Here is a 19,114-nt window from a genome sequence, read left to right as displayed (position 1 = left end):
TTTCAAAAATGATTCACATGCTATGTAGCTTTAATCATAAACGTTCGCTTCCCCCCTGACATAAAGTTTAACTTTAAACTAAGACATTGAGCTCCACTGCCAAAGTACTATCAAAAATGCCTCGATCAAACACCCTTCCAACAGACCCACCCAAAGGTACATACACTGGCGATGGGAGACCTAATCGTAGCAGGACAACAAAAATGCGATCGCAAGTTACTTCGCAAGAACCATCCAAAGCCCAGACAATCCCTCACTCTACCTCTCATAAAACTTTCCGTCATGAATCAAAGAAATCAAATTCGTCAATTGTTACAGGGAGTTCAACTTTGAAACCTGCGAGACCAGATGGGTTGAATAGACAGAATAGCGTGCAAACGAGATATATGAACATGCTTCTTTCTCTTGACACTATTCCTCGCATGCACAATATATACATATCATTCTTTAGTTGTAAGTCATCTTCCTCACGAATTTCGAATCCCCAACCATCAACCATCAACCCACTCGCTCTAACGTCCTCGAGGGATCCTCCTTGCCGGTTTCATAATCTTCCCCGGCACATTCACATCTCTCCAATCTCTCCCCTCATCTTCTCTTCCTTCCGATCTCCCAGATGCAACCACCCGACATATTCTGCACGCAGTCAAGAACATCCCTCTTCTCTGGATCGCAAGCTTCAGCTGTGGTATTGGCGCATCGGGTATGCTATGGCTCTGGTACACGCATCGACGGAATTACGTGTGGCTTTTGAATAAAATATTCCTGCCCGGTTGTTTGAATAGTGTGGCGGGGTTTGTGGGGACGATGGTGGGGGTTTATGGTCAGCAGAAGGGGGCGTGGAGTATTACTGCTAGGTGGGTGGGAGTTTGTTTTTAATTCGGAAGGTTGAATTTTCTTGGGGAGCAATTTGGAGAGCGATTTGGGGGGGGGGGGGGTGCGTTCCTTTTTTTCTGTTCGGAACTATGTGTCTTGATATTCTAATATTCATCTACTTACTTCCCATCTGCATACAGGGTTACTGCGATAGTCACCGCTACGATTGCGTGTATAACGAGTATTCTATTCGTTTTCTATAATTTCTGGTTATTGAGAAGAGTGAAGAGTACACACGAGAGAGAAATGAAGAGTTTTGAGGAGGGGTTTGTAGAGAAGATTAGGAGAAAGAAGGATGAGCCGGCTTTGGAACCGGGAAGTGTTGTTTAGTGTCCGGAGACGACATTGTAATGGTAAGGAGATGGGAGAGGATGATGTTATACATGGGTGGGATAGAATTCAATCGGGAGATGGAAGATATTGAAAACTTATCATGCTTTGCCATATTTCAGAAGAAGAGACAGAATAGTACATTCAACATTGACGATAGTGATTTCTTCTCAAGTTCCATTTATTTCTTCACTATCTACATAATAGCAATGAACATTCCCTCACACAAACAAACTCGAAATCATCTATCTGCTATTCTCCCACCTCGCCACGATGATCCTTTCATGAACTCACACTATACAACCCGCACCCCCTTCCTCCCAGAAAACAAGCATCCCTCTTAATATACATCCCAAAGAATTCCAGCAACAAACATATTTTTATGATTCTTCGCAAAACCCCTCAAATCCCAGCGATTGAAAACATCCCATCTAAACTTTCAACTCCCCCAAATCAAATCACGAACGATAGCTAGACTACCCACAGAAATCCAAACATCCCGATCAAACGAGGCATCACCAAACTAACTTTAAATATACCAGAAAATATACAAAGAACAAACACACAACCGCCTAGTACCTACATACGTACGTACATCCACCCAAACCCCACGATCTCATACCCGCCAAACCTCCAGGCGTGTCCAGGCTCAAGGCCCTAAAGCAGACATGCAACAAAAGGTTGAATTTCTTTGAAGAGGAGTCAAAGTAACGTGATTGAGTGCGTGGATATTGGAAATGTGATGTAAGGGGGAAGATATGCGAAGGAAGTGCATGTGCGCTTTTATTTTTTGCTATTATATCATCATCTCATTATCTCCTCGTTTGTGTCTAGGCTCAGGTAGGAAACGAGCAGAAAATAATGTATTGAGTTCTGTAATGGAAGAATTGAAGAACAAAAGTATCATTAATTCCATAGGTAAGCGCCTTGTCCTCCAATGCTTGCATATCATCATCGACCATGTGTATATACTTAGGTATCCTAACTCTCACTTTTCATGCACGTTGTGTGCTATGCTCTCATGCCTCTATCGAAATCGCTACTAGAAATACCAGCATTTTTAACTTTTGCTTGTTTTTTGATGCGCATTGCACTCTTGTGGCCCCTACATTCTGCTCCTTTCACTCCATCCACCACTTCGCTAGCTTAGTTCGTTAGACGACATCGTCGCTCCCCTTAACAACTCTATGACACCATCCACACCAACTCCTTGCCCTCCCCTCCATTTCCCTGACTAAATACCTCCCCTCACTTTTCTCATCACCAAATTCCGGCACACAAGCCCCTACCTTCACCATCTTAACCCTTTTCTTTTTCATGACCCCTCCAATTCCCTCAATCTCATGTCTCGCATATCCAGGCCCTAGGCTTAAATTCCTCTCGCTGCTACTCGGACTCGTGCCTCCAAATATACTTCCTCCAGGACTGGATGCTGGAGACCCAGCTCGACTAGATTCTTCGAATTCACGCGCGTCTTCGGCGTCACAGTCGGTTTCTTGTTCTACTTCTATGGCGGCTAGACAGGTATTACCACGGCCACATGGAACACCACGGTTTCCTTCACCAATACCAACGCCGAGACCACCTAGGGATGGGAGGTAGCGTGTGCGCCATTTCCAGATACCTTCGTATTCTTGATCGGTGGAGCGAAGAGAGCGTCCACAGGGTTGACAGAGCCAAACAGCTGTTGGGCAATTACAGAGAGAATCTTTGATTGCTTCAGGGGATAATGAAAGGGCATGATCATGTGTGTTTGAGGAAGAAGAGGGGGAACATGATGATGAAGAGCTAGCGACCAAAAAAGAAAGAGGAGCCTTCGAGCATGTCTTACACATGCGTCGATGACGGTGACGTAAGAGAACGGGGCCAGGTGGTTTAATAGTGCAGTTCTGTTTGAACAGAATTAGCCTCTATAATATGTGGACACAGCGCCTATACAGATCCCAATATCCTTTGATAACACATACCCTACAAACCACCCTTCCGCACTTGCGACACTCTCCCACTAAATCTCTGGCACAATCACCCACTTTTCCACTTCCGTGTGCATCGCGTCCGCTTTCAACAAAATAGTAATCTGCGGCACGCGCTCGATAACGAAATGTATGTTCAGGATCGAGTTCTACATCCTCGTTTTCGCAGTGGAGGGTGGATTTGAGAAGCTTGGAGCGAAATTGAAGGAGGTTGACACGAACTTGACGGCACGTATGAGAGAGTGCATCGAGAGTGTTGAGATCGATATTAGATGCGATGACAGATATGATACTGCGAGAATATTAGCCTCTTCCTGATTGTGTGACTCAAGCGAATATAATTAATGATGAATAAGGACTAACGGATAACAGCCCAATGCCTCTGTGATGACATTTTTATTTGGATTCACCCTGTTGTCTTGATCCAACGACAATGCAAGTGCATTTGTCCCTTGATTCGCCTCCGCAAATCCGCCCCAAACAGGCTTTTGAAATCCATTTATTCCATTCTGCAAATGGCTCAATTCATTTACCATTTGCTCTGGAGGCTCGGAATCATCTTCAAAATCAACAAAAACTACCATTTTCGTACTTGAAGTCGGTTGTGTAGGAAGAGGAAACTATAGTTGTTGTGGTCGATGGACAGGAACGGTATGAATGATGACGATAGTGATGACGATAAGGATAAGGAAATGGAGATGAATGAACAACAATCGGATGTTGACGTGTGATTGTTTCTTCTTTGAACTACACACAAGAAACGTCCAAAAAGATTCGAAATTTTCAACAATGGAGTTGTTCTTTTCCTTTTATCGACCCAAGGTCAAACATAATCTCTGACTCGAGTAAACAAGCAATAAAAAGGAAGTTCATATGATGACAAGTAGTTCTGACAATATAACAAGTGTTTCGCTCGTCCGTTTCTCGGTCTTTAGCGTCTGGGATGATGGGTCTCCACCCCTTTCTTTATCAGATCAAAAAGGATCTGATAAAAAAGAAGTGGATTCTATTTCGTGATAGACGACGATATATGCTTTTCCTGCACTCCGGCTTTTCCACCGAGTCCCACGTTCCTTACTTCCAGCCCACTTCAGCCGTCCGCAACATGGTTTCTCATTCCAGCAATCGGATATGCAAGAAAATCCAGACTCGCCCATGTTACACACTGGTATCCGGTCACTTATTGTGGGCTTAGCAAGATAAGATTGGAAGGAAAATCCACTTCATGGTGTGTATTTCGTATGCAGGGGAACTGTAGACGTCTTGGGAATTTCTATGTGGTAATTTTATGCTAATTCTATTAATATTTGGGATGAGATATGGACGGTGAACCGGATGAAGAACGATTTGTATCACTTAGTTATTGTGGCATTTGATTGATCGCGTGCTCGGACTTGCAAATTGTTTGTTGGGATGATCTTGGAAGGATTCGATGGGCTGTGATGCAAAGGAGATGGTCAAGTCATATTGTGGAAGGCTGACGCGAATACTCTTATATACGAGCTGATATATGACACGAAACTATACTCATTGTTCTGGTTTGATTTGCGCATTCATTCTATTTGATTGCAACACCGCCCTCAAACGACTCTCATGCTGTGCGTTGGCTGATCATGAAGTTTGATATAAGGATGGTATTGCAAATCAAATTTGAAGCTTGCTCATTCCTTCAACAAACAAATTTCGTGGGGGTGAAATAGTCTACAAGATCACATGGTAGAAAAGATCAGGATATAAAATCCTGGCATTAACATCATCAATAATCCAACATCTAATCTCAAAGTCCTATGGCTTCTGCCAATTTGTTTACACCAGAAACGCCTAATGCTAATTCAGACATAGACAATCCAGTCTGACCCAATGCTAAATACCCTCATTCAAATGTACCCTTTCCAAACAAGCCACCCACGGCCTTGCGCCTGCTTTCCACTACCTTAAATTTCTTTTGTTCTCTTCTCTTCTCCTTTTTCTCCATCACAGCTTTCCGTTCACTTTCTCTGACAAAAGAGTTCACTCCACTATGCTTACCTCCTCCTCTCCTGATACCTGACCCTTCGTCCTTCCCACCAGCCATCCGCTCTGTAGCCGACATCCCAATACTTACACCAGTGCTTGATGTCCCAGATAGAATACTGCTATTTGTTGTAGCTTTTCTCAATAGAGGTACTACCCTGTGGCCTGGTTGCGATGAAGGTGCTGCGAATGCTAGACGTTCGTTGTTGGCAGCAACATTGCTCGATGATTCACGCTTTAGTTGTATTCTGTCGATGATGGAGGTTCCAGTTCTGCGTATGGCAAAAGGATCACGATTCTTCTGAGTTTCTTGTTCTGGGCCTCCTTCAATTTCCAGATCATCATCTGAATCGGACTCGAAATTTGTTGAAGTAACCATAGCGTGAGGATCTTCAATAAGACTTGACAGTGATTCTCTAACCTCCGATAGATTCGAGGGCTTCTTCCCTGTACGTCGCAAGTGTGGTGGTGGTCGAACATAACCATTGCTATCAGAATTCTTACGTTTTGGGGGAGGGCCCATGACTTCTCCAGACTGGTTCGGTGCCGATTGCTGAGATTCGTCGTTCTGGGTTTGAGATTGTGAGTCAGAAGTATCGTCTTTTTCTTGAAAGTCATCCAGGAATCCCATCTCATCGTCACTTCCTCGATCCTCAATGGCACGAAGAAAAGCCTCTTTTTTGGGATTCTGTGCAATCTTTCCAATTTTTTCGTCTGCAAGTAAAGCTTTACGCATCTTGGCTTCTGCAGCGCGTTTTCGACGCTGGCGTGCCTCTCCACCATCATCTGAATCCGAAAGATCATAATCGGCACCTCGTTTGCGGCGAAGCATGCCTTTAGAGATATCGTTGTAAAGTTTCTCTATTTGCTTTTCATCACTTGCTCTCTCGTGATCACTAAAATGGTTAGCATTAATACATGAGTTTAGATAAACAACTTACGCATAGAATTTGGCAAGTTCACTCTCGTCGATGTCTTTCTTTTCATCATCTATCATTTCTTTGACAAAAGCATCCTCTTCCCCTCCACTTTCATCGTCACTAGCACCACCCAAACCAGCATATTCATCTTCTGATTCCTCGGCTTGTTCGTTGACCATGTTCTTAGCATTACTTTTTTTCTTATCAAATTCGTCAACAACCTTCGGCTTCTTTTTGGCGGCTTTACGCATGACATCAAAAGCGTCAGCAGTAATTTCAAAGTCCTCATTTTGATTGTTGTCCTCTCTGGCAGCATCTAATGATTCATCCTCATCGGACACAGAGATAGCTCGGGCCCTTCTGCGAAGCTTTCCTTTCTTCTTCATAATAGGCGTTTCTTGGATATCATCATTAATCATTTGAGTAGACGGCGATCCCATCTTGAATGTGCCTGCGGTTGAAGGTGGATCCATAAATCGAGATTTTATGGGCGTGATCATCGAGAATCCTTCATCCTGTGTATTGGGAAACTCAGAGATTTGAGTTGATAACGGGTTGTCGACTAAACTGTCAAAATCATGTATTTGCGATTGTGAGAATGAAACCTGGATCCCTTGAGTTTCATTATCTACTGGTTGTGATGCTTGTATTTGTGTTTGGCTATCCATTACCATGTCTTGTGTCTCTTCGTCATCCATGGTGGGGACAAAATCGGGCAGCTCAGGCATAGCTCTTCGGCGAAGGAAATCCATGGAATGTTCCTTTACATCTAAGGTTTGTGACCCTAAACCTGATGATTCAAATATATCTTGACTATCATCCATTGTACCCTGGAATATCTGTGTAAGACCGAGTCCAGCGGGGCCCGTTATAGGTAATCCAGGTATGAATGTTTTGGTTGCTGAACGAAGAACTGAGGTTGGGATTACCGGTGAGTCTGTCCGCGGATGCGACAAAGATATAGTTCTTGGAGCTCTGGGTGTCTTTGTGAGAAGGTCCTCTTCTTCCTCGTCATCGGGGATAATGTTCGTGACTCTCGATTTCCTGGACCGTCGATGGACAGGTAGAGTTTCTTCTTCATCCTCGGCATCCATGAGGTTAGCTGAATCTTCTGGAATAGAAAGATCAATTTCAGATTCTTCGTCTTCCTCTGCCTCATCATCGAATAAGGGATTAGGTACGGGGTTGTCAGTTGCCTCTTCTTCCTCATTTTCCTCATCCTCGCCTTCATCGCTTTCCTCATTCTCGGAGTCCTCATGCTCGTTGTCTTCTGAGCCGGAAATCTCTTCTTCTTCTGGTATTTCATTTGTCTCTTGCCACTCCTCATCGTCGCTGCTATCATTCAGTGGGTCTAATTCACCATTGGCTTTTCGCTCTCTTTTAGCAGCTGCCTTTTCCCTTGCTTGAATCTCTTCTCCTTCACGGCGAGCCTTAGCGAGTAAGTCATCAACCTCTGCCATTTCCTTTTCTCGTTCCTCGGCTGTCTGTACGATGATTCCTCGATCTCTAAGAGCCTGAAGTCGCTCCTCTCTTTCTCGGTGCGCTTGTTGCCTTGCCTTCAATTGAAGACTGATTTGTAGATCTTGGGCTGTAATCGATGGTTTTTGATTTCTTCCAGAATTTTGCTTTCCAGGCGATCTGAGGTGTGCAAGCATTCGTAAAGCCATCATCGAATGAGGTTCTGTGGCTTGTTTCTCTGGAATGCGCTTGAATATCGCATCTAATTTTGCATTGCGAGCAGATTTCTTTGGCTTCACGATCTCGAGATCACTATCCGAATCAAGCTCCAAGTCACCAGTCATCACTTTCGCTGGCCGTACCCGAATTGGTCGCTGCTTGAAGGCAGGCTTTTTCTCAGACGAAGCTTCGGTTAGCTCTGTATCGACATCCTTTCCTTTGCCCTTGTCTCTCCTGGAAGGTAGTGTCGATTTCAGAGCTTCCTCAAGAGTAGGCAAATCCTCTTCAACCACATCCATAGCCATGCTTGTTACCAGAGAAGATCCGGCGAGCTCTTGTTTATCGTTAGGGTCCATTTCATCTGGTGGAGATGTGGGCGGTGTTTCTTGCATCTCAATGTCTGATTGTAGTGCGGGCGGAGGACTTGAACTTGTAGGTCTAGCAGGGTCAGAAGAGACAGCATTAGTTTCCTCAGCTTGTCTGTAGCCAAATTTAGCAAACAAGCTCTGTTTCGTGATTTTCTTCTTGTTTGTAGCTTTGTGAGCCAATTGCATGTTCCTCGACAATCTCTGAGTCTCTCTGTGCATCTCCTCGATAGCTCTCTTGCTTGCCTTCCGGGTGGGACGATTCTGCTGTGTGAGGCGTTGTCCTCCTTCATCCTCGCTATCGACTTGATTGTCATCTTCGATCAATGCGGCCTGTCGTTTCCTTTCTTCAGCTTTCGCAGCCTTCTTCTTTCTATCTTCCGCCTCTCTCGCATGCCGTTCTTGGCGTCTCCTGGCAACCAAATCCTGGAAAGTTTTATTTGATTTAGATATCGAGTCCAGTTGGAAGTCATCTGGGTCGGAAGCGTCGGCCTGTGGTGTGGCTGATCTGCCAGCACTAGGTGTAACGAAAAGTCCAGGAGAAGCGGATTCTTGTCGAGGGATTGGTTTGACGGGTGTCTGGCGCGGTGAGCTTCCTGTCTTACGTCTTCGCAAAACTTCTGGCATATCACTTTCATCGGCATGACTTCCATCATCTGCGACCTTCGGTGATTCCGGCCTTGGTTTGTTCTTCAAGAGTCTCCTGACCCTTTCCCTCGGATTATTCGCCACGAGCTGATCGTCGTCTGATCCGTCCAATGCAGCTTGCATACGTGCAGCCATTCGACCTCTTGGCCTTGCTATTTCTTCTTCGTCCGAAGATGTCTGGCTCCCGACATTGATTGAACCTTCCGTCCTGCCCAGCGCCGTTGACTGAGAGTTCGCATTGGATTTATCCGACTTTGGTTTTCGTGAGGCCACCCTTTTCCTTGCATTTCCAGAGACGCTCTCCTCATCAGAGTCACTAATTCCTGCAGCCGCCAGAGAAGCTCTGATTTTTGACTTGGGTGTTAACTCCATTGGAGAGATAGACGCTCCGGGCGAAGATTCTCGCGATGAAGCCATTGTGATTAATTATAATATATTTATGATTGAGAAAAATTAACACAATCGTACGTAAAGTTGAGCGTAATCATAAAATAAGAATCATCAGATCATTGTTTGGAGTTGTATAATAGGTAAATGTAAGTGCCAGGAGAAGGAGTGTTGAAGAGTTAGAGAGTTTTTGTGCTTCGATATTAGAAACGCGTTCCAAAAAGACGTGTACGCGACAAGCAAGTATTAAGTTTAAGTGCGCGTGGAGGTGTGGCTTAAGTTATTATTAAAACTCACGACCCGCATTGATAATCGCACCTCCCCCACGTATGACATCCGACTTGTCACTTCTATTTCCGATCAGATCAGCTCCTCATGACCATGTAGAAATTCGTAAGCTCGAGATATCGAGGATATCATGAAATTTCTCCAGTTTTTATATATTGATACTTTGTTCCTTTTGTCTTGTTCGCCGAGAATTTGTGTTTTACACCTGCTCTATCTCCGCGGTAGTCACGTTGCTAGATGAAATCCTGAAAGAAAATCAACATAAAGACATCACGAAGCATCAATTTTCCCCTCACTGCAAGTCTGCAATTTATGAACAATTTTTTTTGATATTGTCTAACGAGAAAATATGACAACTACAGTTCTCCAGCGGCTGAAAGCCAGATCTCAGAATAATGTGGCTGCGCTGAGAGATTCTCCTCTAGCGGAGATATCAGGTGCCTTTGGTGATCTGGGAACACTGTTACCACTGATGATTGCTCTGGCCATTAATAACTCAATATCTCTCTCAACAACTCTCTTTTTTTCAGGCCTATGGAATGTATTGACCGGTGCTGCTTTTGGTATACCTCTACCAGTACAGCCCATGAAGGTAATTTCTCTTGCAACTGGCCATAGTCCTGGCTGACCATGCTCTAGGCTATTGCTGCTGTAGCCATTTCAAGGAAATTTTCGATTGAAGAAACGGTCTCTGCTGGCTACACTGTTGCCGTCGTGGTGTTAATCCTAAGCACTACAGGACTTCTCCGGTGGTTCACACGTATGATACCTACACCAGTCGTCAAAGGTAAGCTTTTCTTGCTGAAGCCCTTTCTATTTTCATCATGGTTATATATTGATTGTATGTATTCAGGCATTCAAGTGGGAGCCGGCTTGTCTCTGATTCTTTCCGCTGGCTCAAGTCTTCTTCAGCCTTTGGGTTGGACGACTCCAAATGCTGCCGACAATTTGATTTGGGCACTTTTCGCCTTCGTCTCTCTGCTAATTACGCAGAGGTTTCCAAGGTTGCCATATGCTCTAGCTATTTTCGTTCTTGGACTTGTATTGTCATTTTATATCACGGGGTTTAGCTATCTACCTTCATTTAGATTATGGCACCCTCAGATTTATGTTCCATCCGCAAATTCGTTCAAAGTCGGGGCGCTCGATGCTGGTCTAGGACAGATTCCTCTGACAACCTTAAACTCCATAATTGCTGTCAATTTTTTGGCATCTGATCTCTTACCAAACATTGCAGCCCCGGGCGTAACTTCGATTGGTATCAGTGTCGCACTAATGAACCTGATTGGTGGCTGGTTTGGTGCTATGCCTGTTTGCCATGGTTCAGGAGGACTCGCTGCCCAGTATAGATTCGGAGCCAGAAGTGGAGCAAGTATAATCGTCCTTGGTGCCTTTAAAATGATCTTGGGATTGTTTTTTGGTGAGACGCTTGTGGGACTACTAAGACAATATCCAAAGAGTTTGCTTGGAATCATGGTCGTAGCAGCTGGTCTAGAATTGGCAAAAGTAGGAGAAAGTCTTAATTACGGGGCTCGAGACCTGTGGGATATATCGGAATCGAGTGTTGGATCAGATTCAGCTCAACCACAAACGATAAAACGCCATAGACAACTTTCAGACGAGGAAAGGAAGGAAAGATGGACAGTAATGTTCATGACCATTGGGTTTCTCCTCGCATTCAAGAACGACGGGGTGGGGTTTTTAGCTGGTATGTTGTGTCATGGTTTCAATCAATCCTCTAGGTTGTGGAATGCTTGGGAAGGATGGAGAACGAGATACGGTGAGAGGAAGACTAGGAGTGATGCGAATAGTCTCGGGGATGAAGAAGAACAGTTGCTCTCCAGTGCTTAAGCGTGGGACGGGGTTAGGATTCAATGATATTGACGAGCATATGAATGAATGACAATGCGTTGTAGCAAACATGTATTTATAAGTTGACGGCGCTACCACTAAATCATTTTGATCACTAGCTATCTTTATTCAGTAGTTTTATAGCATTGCCAAGAGGTTTTTGATAATCTTATAATATACAGCTCGGAGTGGTTTATACATCAAAATTACCATGAATAGTACTGCCTTTGGGCAGTCACAGGTCTATTTGGTAATTGAACCCAGACCTTCTTGTTCCTGAGCTTCTCCTCTCGTTCTTCGTGCAGTCTAATACGAGTTTTCTCTTCCTTCAATACGAGCGAAATACCTAGATGTGTTAGCCCTGACAATACGTCTACAAATGATACTCAACTTACTCGTTGTCCTGTTCTTCATAATGTTAACATTTCCTCTCGCTCTGAAATCATAACTTCTAGTCCAATCTCCCTTTCCACACCAAGCCTCGTCAACATATAATGTAGTTGGATCCTCCACCTTAACCCTCTTTCCGTCCTTTGTGACAATATATCGCGTCTTGAAATTTTCAGTAGATTTTCTTTCAACCTTTCCTAATCCCATACCCCTCTTTAGGATGGCCTCGTTTCTCGCATGCTCCAGATGTTCTTTGACATCCTTGGCAACCTTCTTCTTCGAGAATCTCATCTGAATGATCGCATCTTCCACTGTCTTGCCCGCAATTTGCTTAGCCAAAGGAACCAACTTCTTTACTGAAGTCTTGAAATCATGACTCTTTGACAATAACACCCGTTCTGTTCTCTTCAATGTCTGTTCCTTGGTCAGACGTCCTCGTTTTTTGACATCCTGTATGACCATCTTCCTTTTCCATCGAAGTGTAGCATTGGGGTTTGGATCGAGTGCCCTGGCCATTATTTCAGGGTTTCTGGGTATGACTTTGTTTTCCTCATCTCGTTTACCTCTTGAATCCTCATCTTCAAAGATAGACGATTTTGCGAGATCCCCCCGCTCAGCCTGTTGCCGTTGCGCATCAGACTTCTTCTTGAGGTATTCTTCTGTCAAAGGATTCTTGGGGGCTTTATCTGGCGAGAGCATCCTCCTTGCACTGTCGAGACGCTTTGAAAAATTGTCCCATAGTGATCTTCGTTGATTGGTATATAATGGGATGAGGAAGGCGATGGATGGATGGGATGTTGTAAGAGGTGCAGCTGAGACCTGATCAGCATTGATAATATTCAGACATAGCCCTGTACTTACCAGACCTTAGCAGGCGCCGCGAAGGAAGATTCAAACTCATTATGTGGATTGGGTGGTGTTGCTTGTCAATGGCTCGGCCATCATATCAAAATAATTGAAGTTCTTAGTTCGCCAAATTTATGTGGCTGCTTTAAGATTCACCCTACAGTCAGGATTCAAGATTATTTTTTGTTGAAGCTTATGAGAGCTACCTTGATCAAAAACTTTCCAAGTTTCAATTAATCTACGGGTAGACCTTTCAATTGATCGGAGATGTGACCAATTTAAATACCTGAATTTGCTATAATTTATCTGGAACGTTGAATGTAAACGGTGGTAGCAAGTCCGGCTGTCGTATTCCGAAATTATTAAGCGGCGGCAAAGGTCCGGTGGGATTGAAATGTTCGAGATCGATCGTATTTCGCAGTTTCATTGCCTCTTCTTGTTGTCAATACACAACACCTATTTATTGATCACCTTCTAACGATAAAATCCCAAGAAGATTCTCGAAATGCTTCTTGGGCTTCCTCCCGATATTGATACGAGATTTCCAAAGTGAAGCAGTCGGAGAAAGCTTTGTTTACAATGGAACAATCACCTGTTGGCGAAGAAGAGTGGTTGGCGCTCGTAGATGAGGCCAGCAGAAACGCGAGAGATTTGGAGCAGCGCATTAAAGTTGTCGAATTATACGATCGCGCAATACGGGCAGAACCTTGGAGCAACCCGCTTTGGTTGGCAAGATGCGACTGGGTCTTGTCATTATACACAGATTGTCGGGATCCAGATGCAGGATGGCCAGAAGATGAGCGACTCGTCGGACAGGAGCTATTCACATTGCAAACAGCACAGGATCTTTGGCAGGAAGGCACTGCAGCTACGCAGTTTCGATTGAACGACAGTCATGAGCTATGGAATAGGTGGATTACTATTGAACTGGAGTTGCTTGCGAAAACTCCCACTCGTGAACAAGTAGAGCGCGTTCGCAAGATATTCTTCGATCGCCTCCAAATACCGCATGCTAAATGGGACGAGACTTCTCAGATGTTCTCGACATTTCTTACGAAATATGACGAGCCCTCTTATGAATCGACAATGGTGCAAGTTACACAGATGGGTAGTACTGCAAGATACCTGTATGAGCAGCGTGAACAGCACGAGCTCAAGCTTCAGCAGGCTGTTGCGGCTGGTGACAAGGAACACATAGCTTCTGTAATGAAGGAATATCTGGAATGGGAGACTTTTCAAACACTGACAAAGCCCAAAAAGGGTTTACCTCAAAGCCCCCAAATTCTGGTAATTGCCCTCTACGAGCGCGCATTAGCTTCCACGACACTGGGTCGGGATCCCGCAACTTGGGAAGACTACATTGCTTTCGTTCAACAGAGCTACGTTGTAAATCCAGATGCGCAGTTAGGCAGTCCTCTATACATTGTCCAGCGAGCTACCGCACATTGCCCTTGGTCAGGAAGCTTATGGGCGCGCTACATACTTTTTGCTGAAACGCAAAACTGGGATTTTTCTTCGATTGAAGATATAAAGCATGCTGCGACAAGTACTGGCGTATTGGATCGTGAAGAGACGATGGATGAGGTGATTGAGGTCTACACAGCTTGGTGTGGCTATCTCAGGCGTAACACGATCGGTAAAGCTTTAGAGGATGAAGCTTTTGATGTGGCCGATGCTGGTCTGCCTGGTTCACTCGAGGCCGTTCAAGACTGGGGTCGAAGGCTCCACAAAAGAGAATACACAGATCCCTCGTTCAGAATCGAAAGGATAATGATTCAGTACCTCACTCAGAAAGGATCAATCGAGGAAGCTCGTGAGTTTTGGAAGAGACTTGCGCATACTCATCAGAAAAGTTACGTGTTCTGGCAACAGTATTACTCGTGGGAAATGTCAGTCCGATATCTTAACGAATCATCCAGCTTACCCTCTATGGTCTTGTCTCGAGCTCTACGTACGAAAGATCTAGATTGGCCGGAAGCGATCATGGAACTTTACATCTCACATTGTAACAATTACGAAGATGCTCATACCTTGTTAGCAGCTAAAGACTTGGTTCGCAGACAGTTTCAGCTAGTTACTAAGCGCAGAGAAAAGTTGGCCATTGAGCAAGCAGAATTGTATGCTGCTCAGCAACAGCAACAAATCGTTAGCCCGGAAGCGACAGATGAGGATTCTCCTGGAAATTCGAAGAGGAAGCGTGAGCCGACCTCAGAAGATACCACTGATGGTAATACCCACAAGAAGATAAAAAATGAGCAATCGACAGCTGATGCAGAGGTTTTACGTCAACAGCATTTGACAAGGGATCGCGAGAATACTACCGTAATAGTCACCAATCTACCACCCGAGGTCACCCAAACCAAAGTAAGACAATACTTCAAAGAATACGGTCATATCAATAGCTTGACACTCAAGACCGAAGCGGACAAGCTTTCCTCTACCTGTTTGATCGAATTCCGTTCCAATGACGATGTCCAATCGGCATTTCTCCGTGATGGGAAGTTCTTTGGTGAGAATCAAATTAAAGTAGAGTCCGGCACTGGTTTGACTCTTTATGTCACTAATTATCCACCTACTGCTGATGAAAGTTATATGCATAATCTTTTCAAGGATTGTGGGGAGATATTCAGTATCCGATGGCCAAGTCTCAAATTCAACACGCATCGTCGATTTTGCTATATTACCTTTCGTAAAGTTGAAGCTGCTGCGGCAGCCACCAAGCTCGACGGAAACTTGCTCGAGAACAAATTCAAACTCGTGGCAAAATATTCCGATCCTGCTGCGAAGAAACAACGAGAGGGTGCCACAGCAGAAGGTCGGGAACTACACATAACTAGCCTCGATTCGAGCTTGAAAGAGGATGATTTGCAGGAGGTGTTTGGAAAGTATGGCAAGGTTGAATCTGTCAGAATCTTGAGAACATTCAAAGGGGAGAGCAAGGGTGCAGGGTTCATTGTCTTTGAGAAAAAGGACGAAGCTAACGCTGCACTTGAATTGGATAAAACCAAGTTGAAATCCTCCATTCTTCATGTCGAACTGACGCAAGCGAGAAATTATAAGCCCATCGCAACCAGTAAAGAAAAGGGAACGTCAGCATCTCCAGCTCCAGACGCTGATGGAGATATTGCGATGTCTCCTGCTTCTACTACAGAAAATCCTCACAAGAATCAACATGCTTTACATCAACCATCAGAAGGTGCCAATCGAACCATCACCTTACTCAATGTCCCTGATACGGTGAATGACGCAAGAATCCGTGCAATTGCAGAGCCTTTTGGCACTATCGTCAAAGTTGTACTTCGTCCAGATCATCAAGGTGCAATCGTCGAGTTCGAAGATGTCAATTCCGCAGGTAAAGCATCTCTCGGTCTCGAGAATCATGAGATAGCACCAGGTCGCAAATTAAGAACAGGAGGAATGAAAGATCTTTTCGCGCAGTCCTCTGAGTTTAAAAGTGATCGCATTGTAGTTGGACAAAATGGAAAGAAGGAAAAGGAGAAAGCGGGTGCGAGTACGGGAACAGGAACAGGAGCAGGCTCAAGCACGAGTAATTTCATGCAACCCAGTGTACCAATCAGAAGACCAGGTGGAGGAAGGGGTGGATTGGGACAAAAGAGAGGATTGGGATTTTCGGGTGGGAAAAAGCCAGCGTCAGTGCCGGCAACAGATACAGGTTCGGATACTAATGCAAAACCAAAAAGTAATGCGGATTTCAAGAAGATGTTTTTGAGTGGTGGAAAGGAATGAATGGGATGATAATTAATCGATTGCAGTGTTGCTACGTAATAAAAGATAGGTTAGCTAGGGGTTAGGTAGAGCACAAAGTGAATCAGATGTTAATATCTTTTCTTTGCTGAATTTTTCTGTCTGTCATCCTGTTTTCAATGTGAGTTGTTAGTCGTGTGTGCGGAAGTAGAAAATCGTAACAAGACTCAAATGAACTCATGTATATTCGAAGATTCAAGGAGATTATTGAATGGCGGGTCATTCTAGACCCTGTGAGCGGGGCTACGAGAAGAGTCGATGGGAGTTTGATAAGAGTGGAACGCAATGAATTGGAGAAATTTGAGACGCTGCTAGGTTGGTAATGGCCATGCATACAAATACCTACAAATTGGTATGAGACGTCTCTTTATTCTTTGCCTGTAATTTTCATAATGGGAAAGAGTGGTGGAGAGAGGAGGGAGAAGTCAAATGTATCGAATGTGTCAGATTTGCATTATTTTCTTACAACAAATGATCCATCCTATCATAGCATATCATATCCTATCAAATCCTCATAAATGACCATCCATCCATTCCTATCCTATCTTGTCCTATCCCGGATAAACAAAAAAAGCGCGCTCCATTTCTCCCCCCTCCCCTCTCCCCTCTCTCCTCTCATCCCCTAATGAAACTGATCCTCCGTAACCCCCTTGCCCATCGCACTCGTACTACTCACACCCCCGGTCACCATCTTCAGCAACTCATCTGCATAATTCGCGCCGGACCATTTCTGATGCTTCACCACATCCACACCGAGATCCATTTCGGGTTCCTGCACCAATTCCCCGTAGGCGCGCATGCCCTGTTTACTATACGCCTCTGCGAAGCGATGACTAATCAGCGCCGTGGTGTGTAAACCGGCGAGCGTGATGAATTGCCAACAATAGCCTAATTTGGAGAGACGCTGAATGTAAGTTTCTTGTTCGGCTCTCGGCATGGCGGATTTCCAATTGAAGGAAGGAGAGAGATTGTATGCGAGTTTTTGGTCCGGGTACACAGCGTGCACGCCTGTGGCGAATTCCTCGGCTTGTTTGTAGTCGGGAAGTTTGGATTCCATCCAGATGGCGTCGGCGTAGGGGGCGTATGCGATGGCGCGGTTTATGGCGCACCCGCATCCGCCTTGGAGTCGATAATAGCCTTCGCGGGTACGGGGAGCGTCCCAGTCCCAGTGAATGTCGACGCCGGTGATGGTTTTGGCGAGGGCTCGGGCTTCCGAGTTACTCTTGCCTTTGACTTCGGTTGTGAAGCGGGAAATGAGATCGTCAGATTTGGTGTTGGGGTTGGATTTGATGGTGGCGATGACGGCATCGTTGAAGAGTTTGAGATTGGCTTGCGCGGTCCAGGTATCTTCGATGGCTTGGAGTTCTGCGCCAGTTTTACCGGCACGCTCACCGGCTATCATTAAGTCGTTGAGAGGTTGGAGATTGGGGTTTGTGGAACCGAGAATGTAGGGGTGATCTCGGGGATCGATAGTTGTGGTTATTAAAGTGGCAGCTTCGGCATCTGTACGGGCAATAGCTAGGAGGTCAGATCCTGTGTGGTGTGTTAGTTTGTATTCTTCATATTTCCAAAGAAAGTGGAGACATTGACATACCCATGATATCAGCCTGAGCACGAATGGCAACCAAACGATTGATATGTTCACTAATAGGAACAAGGACCTTTCCAGCCATATGTCCACATTTCTTGGTACCAGGAGCTTGATCCTCAATGTGAATACCTGCAGCTCCCTTCTCCACGAACAATTTTGTTAATTTCATAACGGCAGTGAGACCACCATGACCAGTATCAGCATCTGCAATGATGGGACGGAGGTAATCGACATTTTGGAGTTTGGCCCGATCGGCTTTCGATGCAGTCATTACCCGTTCTTCTCGTTGTTTGCGGTCATGGAAAAGTTGAGCCATGAAAAGATGTGCTACTTTGTTAGGAACTGTGGTCTAGGAGATGTTAATACTTTGAATATAAAATAGGAAGGAGGTGGACCTACGTATGGGTAATCTGCGAGATCCGGACCAGGCTCATCTGATGCAGAAGCAGTAGATGATGATTGCCATCCAGAAACATAAACTGTATCGAGGAACTTTGCCATTTGGGTCAACATGGTAGGTTCCAAGCAACCATATGTATAAGAAGCATCCTTATCCTATTTTTTATATTAATATCAATCTGCCATCATCATCAAGATATGTCAAAAATGCGTACCTTGAATCTTCCCTCCAAGATCTTCCAAAGCTTTTTCGATTGTGCATTACTTGGATATTCAATCTTCAAATTCCCCCTCTTTGCCACAATCTGCTCCGCAGTAAAAGGTCTCTTGGTATATCTCCATCTCTCATCTGTCCACCATTGCTTAACAGCAGCAACTTCTTCTAAGAAGATTCTCTCTTCTTGTTCTGGATCTACAGAAGTACCGGCCATTCTGTTGCTAGAAGCCATCTTGTATGTGTGCGTATGGATATAGGGTATATAAAACAAGAAATTAGTCTCGTTGGTGAGTAACTTCTTTCAAGCTCTGGAGAATTGACGTTCAGTTAGAATGCAAGAAGTAAAGAATCCTATGTATCTTTAGGAATGTAGAGTATTGAACTAGGAATCAATCTGTCAAATCTCAAGATGATAAAGTAAACAATGTCAAACACAGCATCAAAAGAAAACACAGAGCGGGAGAGTTCCAAGGTATATAGCTATATATTCCCCTCGTCCTAGGAACCTACCCGGCACAAGGTCCGAACTAACTTCCTACATCGCAAGCTCATGACAAGACTCATTCACAATCGTTTGT

At 44.6% G+C, this 19,114-nt stretch overlaps 7 protein-coding genes across 7 annotated transcripts; 3 read left to right on the top strand and 4 right to left on the bottom strand.

Moving 5' to 3' along the window:
* The first annotated feature begins 10 nt into the window (after positions 1–10).
* BCIN_09g01380 (hypothetical protein) lies at positions 11–1,771 on the top strand. Its single transcript, XM_024694921.1, has 3 exons — positions 11–453; positions 527–857; positions 1,017–1,771. Exons 1-3 carry the CDS (start codon positions 117–119, stop codon positions 1,204–1,206), a joined length of 858 nt encoding a protein of 285 aa, XP_024550714.1. The 5' UTR covers positions 11–116; the 3' UTR covers positions 1,207–1,771.
* Positions 1,772–1,976: 205 nt separating this feature from the next.
* BCIN_09g01370 (hypothetical protein) lies at positions 1,977–4,150 on the bottom strand. Its single transcript, XM_001547784.2, has 3 exons — positions 3,543–4,150; positions 3,174–3,471; positions 1,977–3,095 (listed from the first exon to the last, which is right to left on the bottom strand). The coding sequence occupies exons 1-3, from the start codon at positions 3,761–3,763 to the stop codon at positions 2,361–2,363; spliced, it is 1,254 nt and encodes a 417-aa protein (XP_001547834.1). The 5' UTR covers positions 3,764–4,150; the 3' UTR covers positions 1,977–2,360.
* A 743-nt stretch (positions 4,151–4,893) lies between these two features.
* Positions 4,894–9,388, bottom strand: Bcmrc1. The gene is made up of 2 exons (XM_001547785.2): positions 6,134–9,388; positions 4,894–6,088 (listed from the first exon to the last, which is right to left on the bottom strand). The coding sequence occupies exons 1-2, from the start codon at positions 9,217–9,219 to the stop codon at positions 5,053–5,055; spliced, it is 4,122 nt and encodes a 1,373-aa protein (XP_001547835.1). The 5' UTR covers positions 9,220–9,388; the 3' UTR covers positions 4,894–5,052.
* Positions 9,389–9,566: 178 nt separating this feature from the next.
* On the top strand, positions 9,567–11,395 carry BCIN_09g01350 (hypothetical protein). The gene is made up of 3 exons (XM_024694920.1): positions 9,567–10,069; positions 10,117–10,264; positions 10,331–11,395. The coding sequence occupies exons 1-3, from the start codon at positions 9,827–9,829 to the stop codon at positions 11,326–11,328; spliced, it is 1,389 nt and encodes a 462-aa protein (XP_024550713.1). The 5' UTR covers positions 9,567–9,826; the 3' UTR covers positions 11,329–11,395.
* A 42-nt stretch (positions 11,396–11,437) lies between these two features.
* BCIN_09g01340 (hypothetical protein) lies at positions 11,438–12,839 on the bottom strand. The gene is made up of 3 exons (XM_001547788.2): positions 12,580–12,839; positions 11,724–12,530; positions 11,438–11,674 (listed from the first exon to the last, which is right to left on the bottom strand). The coding sequence occupies exons 1-3, from the start codon at positions 12,617–12,619 to the stop codon at positions 11,535–11,537; spliced, it is 987 nt and encodes a 328-aa protein (XP_001547838.1). The 5' UTR covers positions 12,620–12,839; the 3' UTR covers positions 11,438–11,534.
* A 127-nt stretch (positions 12,840–12,966) lies between these two features.
* Bcprp24 lies at positions 12,967–16,448 on the top strand. Its single transcript, XM_024694919.1, has one exon. The coding sequence runs from the start codon at positions 13,144–13,146 to the stop codon at positions 16,309–16,311; it is 3,168 nt and encodes a 1,055-aa protein (XP_024550712.1). The 5' UTR covers positions 12,967–13,143; the 3' UTR covers positions 16,312–16,448.
* A 236-nt stretch (positions 16,449–16,684) lies between these two features.
* Positions 16,685–19,004, bottom strand: BCIN_09g01320 (hypothetical protein). Its single transcript, XM_001547790.2, has 4 exons — positions 18,535–19,004; positions 18,320–18,475; positions 17,924–18,269; positions 16,685–17,862 (listed from the first exon to the last, which is right to left on the bottom strand). The coding sequence occupies exons 1-4, from the start codon at positions 18,766–18,768 to the stop codon at positions 16,952–16,954; spliced, it is 1,647 nt and encodes a 548-aa protein (XP_001547840.1). The 5' UTR covers positions 18,769–19,004; the 3' UTR covers positions 16,685–16,951.
* Between the last annotated feature and the right edge of the window lie 110 nt (positions 19,005–19,114).

Source organism: Botrytis cinerea, chromosome 9 (genome assembly GCF_000143535.2).
Source record: "Botrytis cinerea B05.10 chromosome 9, complete sequence".
Taxonomy (NCBI): Eukaryota; Fungi; Ascomycota; class Leotiomycetes; order Helotiales; family Sclerotiniaceae; genus Botrytis; species Botrytis cinerea.
Note: the sequence above shows the minus strand (reverse complement) of the source record. Positions and strands in the feature narration are given on the sequence as shown.

Excerpts from the sequence above, each read along its gene's own strand:
- BCIN_09g01380 (XM_024694921.1), top strand. The coding sequence starts at position 117 with ATGCCTCGATCAAACACCCTTCCAACAGACCCACCCAAAGGTACATAC. Across the intron at positions 454-526 it reads ATACATATCATTCTTTAGTT|GGATCCTCCTTGCCGGTTTC; the intron begins GTAAGTCATCTT and ends AACGTCCTCGAG. Across the intron at positions 858-1,016 it reads GCGTGGAGTATTACTGCTAG|GGTTACTGCGATAGTCACCG; the intron begins GTGGGTGGGAGT and ends ATCTGCATACAG.
- BCIN_09g01370 (XM_001547784.2), bottom strand. The coding sequence starts at position 3,763 with ATGGTAGTTTTTGTTGATTTTGAAGATGATTCCGAGCCTCCAGAGCAA. Across the intron at positions 3,472-3,542 it reads GAGGCATTGGGCTGTTATCC|TATCATATCTGTCATCGCAT; the intron begins GTTAGTCCTTAT and ends ATATTCTCGCAG. Across the intron at positions 3,096-3,173 it reads GCGGAAGGGTGGTTTGTAGG|AACTGCACTATTAAACCACC; the intron begins GTATGTGTTATC and ends CTGTTCAAACAG.
- Bcmrc1 (XM_001547785.2), bottom strand. The coding sequence starts at position 9,219 with ATGGCTTCATCGCGAGAATCTTCGCCCGGAGCGTCTATCTCTCCAATG. Across the intron at positions 6,089-6,133 it reads GAACTTGCCAAATTCTATGC|TGATCACGAGAGAGCAAGTG; the intron begins GTAAGTTGTTTA and ends TAACCATTTTAG.
- BCIN_09g01350 (XM_024694920.1), top strand. The coding sequence starts at position 9,827 with ATGACAACTACAGTTCTCCAGCGGCTGAAAGCCAGATCTCAGAATAAT. Across the intron at positions 10,070-10,116 it reads TACCAGTACAGCCCATGAAG|GCTATTGCTGCTGTAGCCAT; the intron begins GTAATTTCTCTT and ends ACCATGCTCTAG. Across the intron at positions 10,265-10,330 it reads ACCTACACCAGTCGTCAAAG|GCATTCAAGTGGGAGCCGGC; the intron begins GTAAGCTTTTCT and ends GTATGTATTCAG.
- BCIN_09g01340 (XM_001547788.2), bottom strand. The coding sequence starts at position 12,619 with ATGAGTTTGAATCTTCCTTCGCGGCGCCTGCTAAGGTCTG. Across the intron at positions 12,531-12,579 it reads GCGGCGCCTGCTAAGGTCTG|CTGCACCTCTTACAACATCC; the intron begins GTAAGTACAGGG and ends ATCAGGTCTCAG. Across the intron at positions 11,675-11,723 it reads TATGAAGAACAGGACAACGA|GTATTTCGCTCGTATTGAAG; the intron begins GTAAGTTGAGTA and ends TAACACATCTAG.
- Bcprp24 (XM_024694919.1), top strand. The coding sequence starts at position 13,144 with ATGGAACAATCACCTGTTGGCGAAGAAGAGTGGTTGGCGCTCGTAGAT.
- BCIN_09g01320 (XM_001547790.2), bottom strand. The coding sequence starts at position 18,768 with ATGGCTTCTAGCAACAGAATGGCCGGTACTTCTGTAGATCCAGAACAA. Across the intron at positions 18,476-18,534 it reads TCTTGGAGGGAAGATTCAAG|GATAAGGATGCTTCTTATAC; the intron begins GTACGCATTTTT and ends TATAAAAAATAG. Across the intron at positions 17,863-17,923 it reads TGCTCAGGCTGATATCATGG|GATCTGACCTCCTAGCTATT; the intron begins GTATGTCAATGT and ends CACACCACACAG.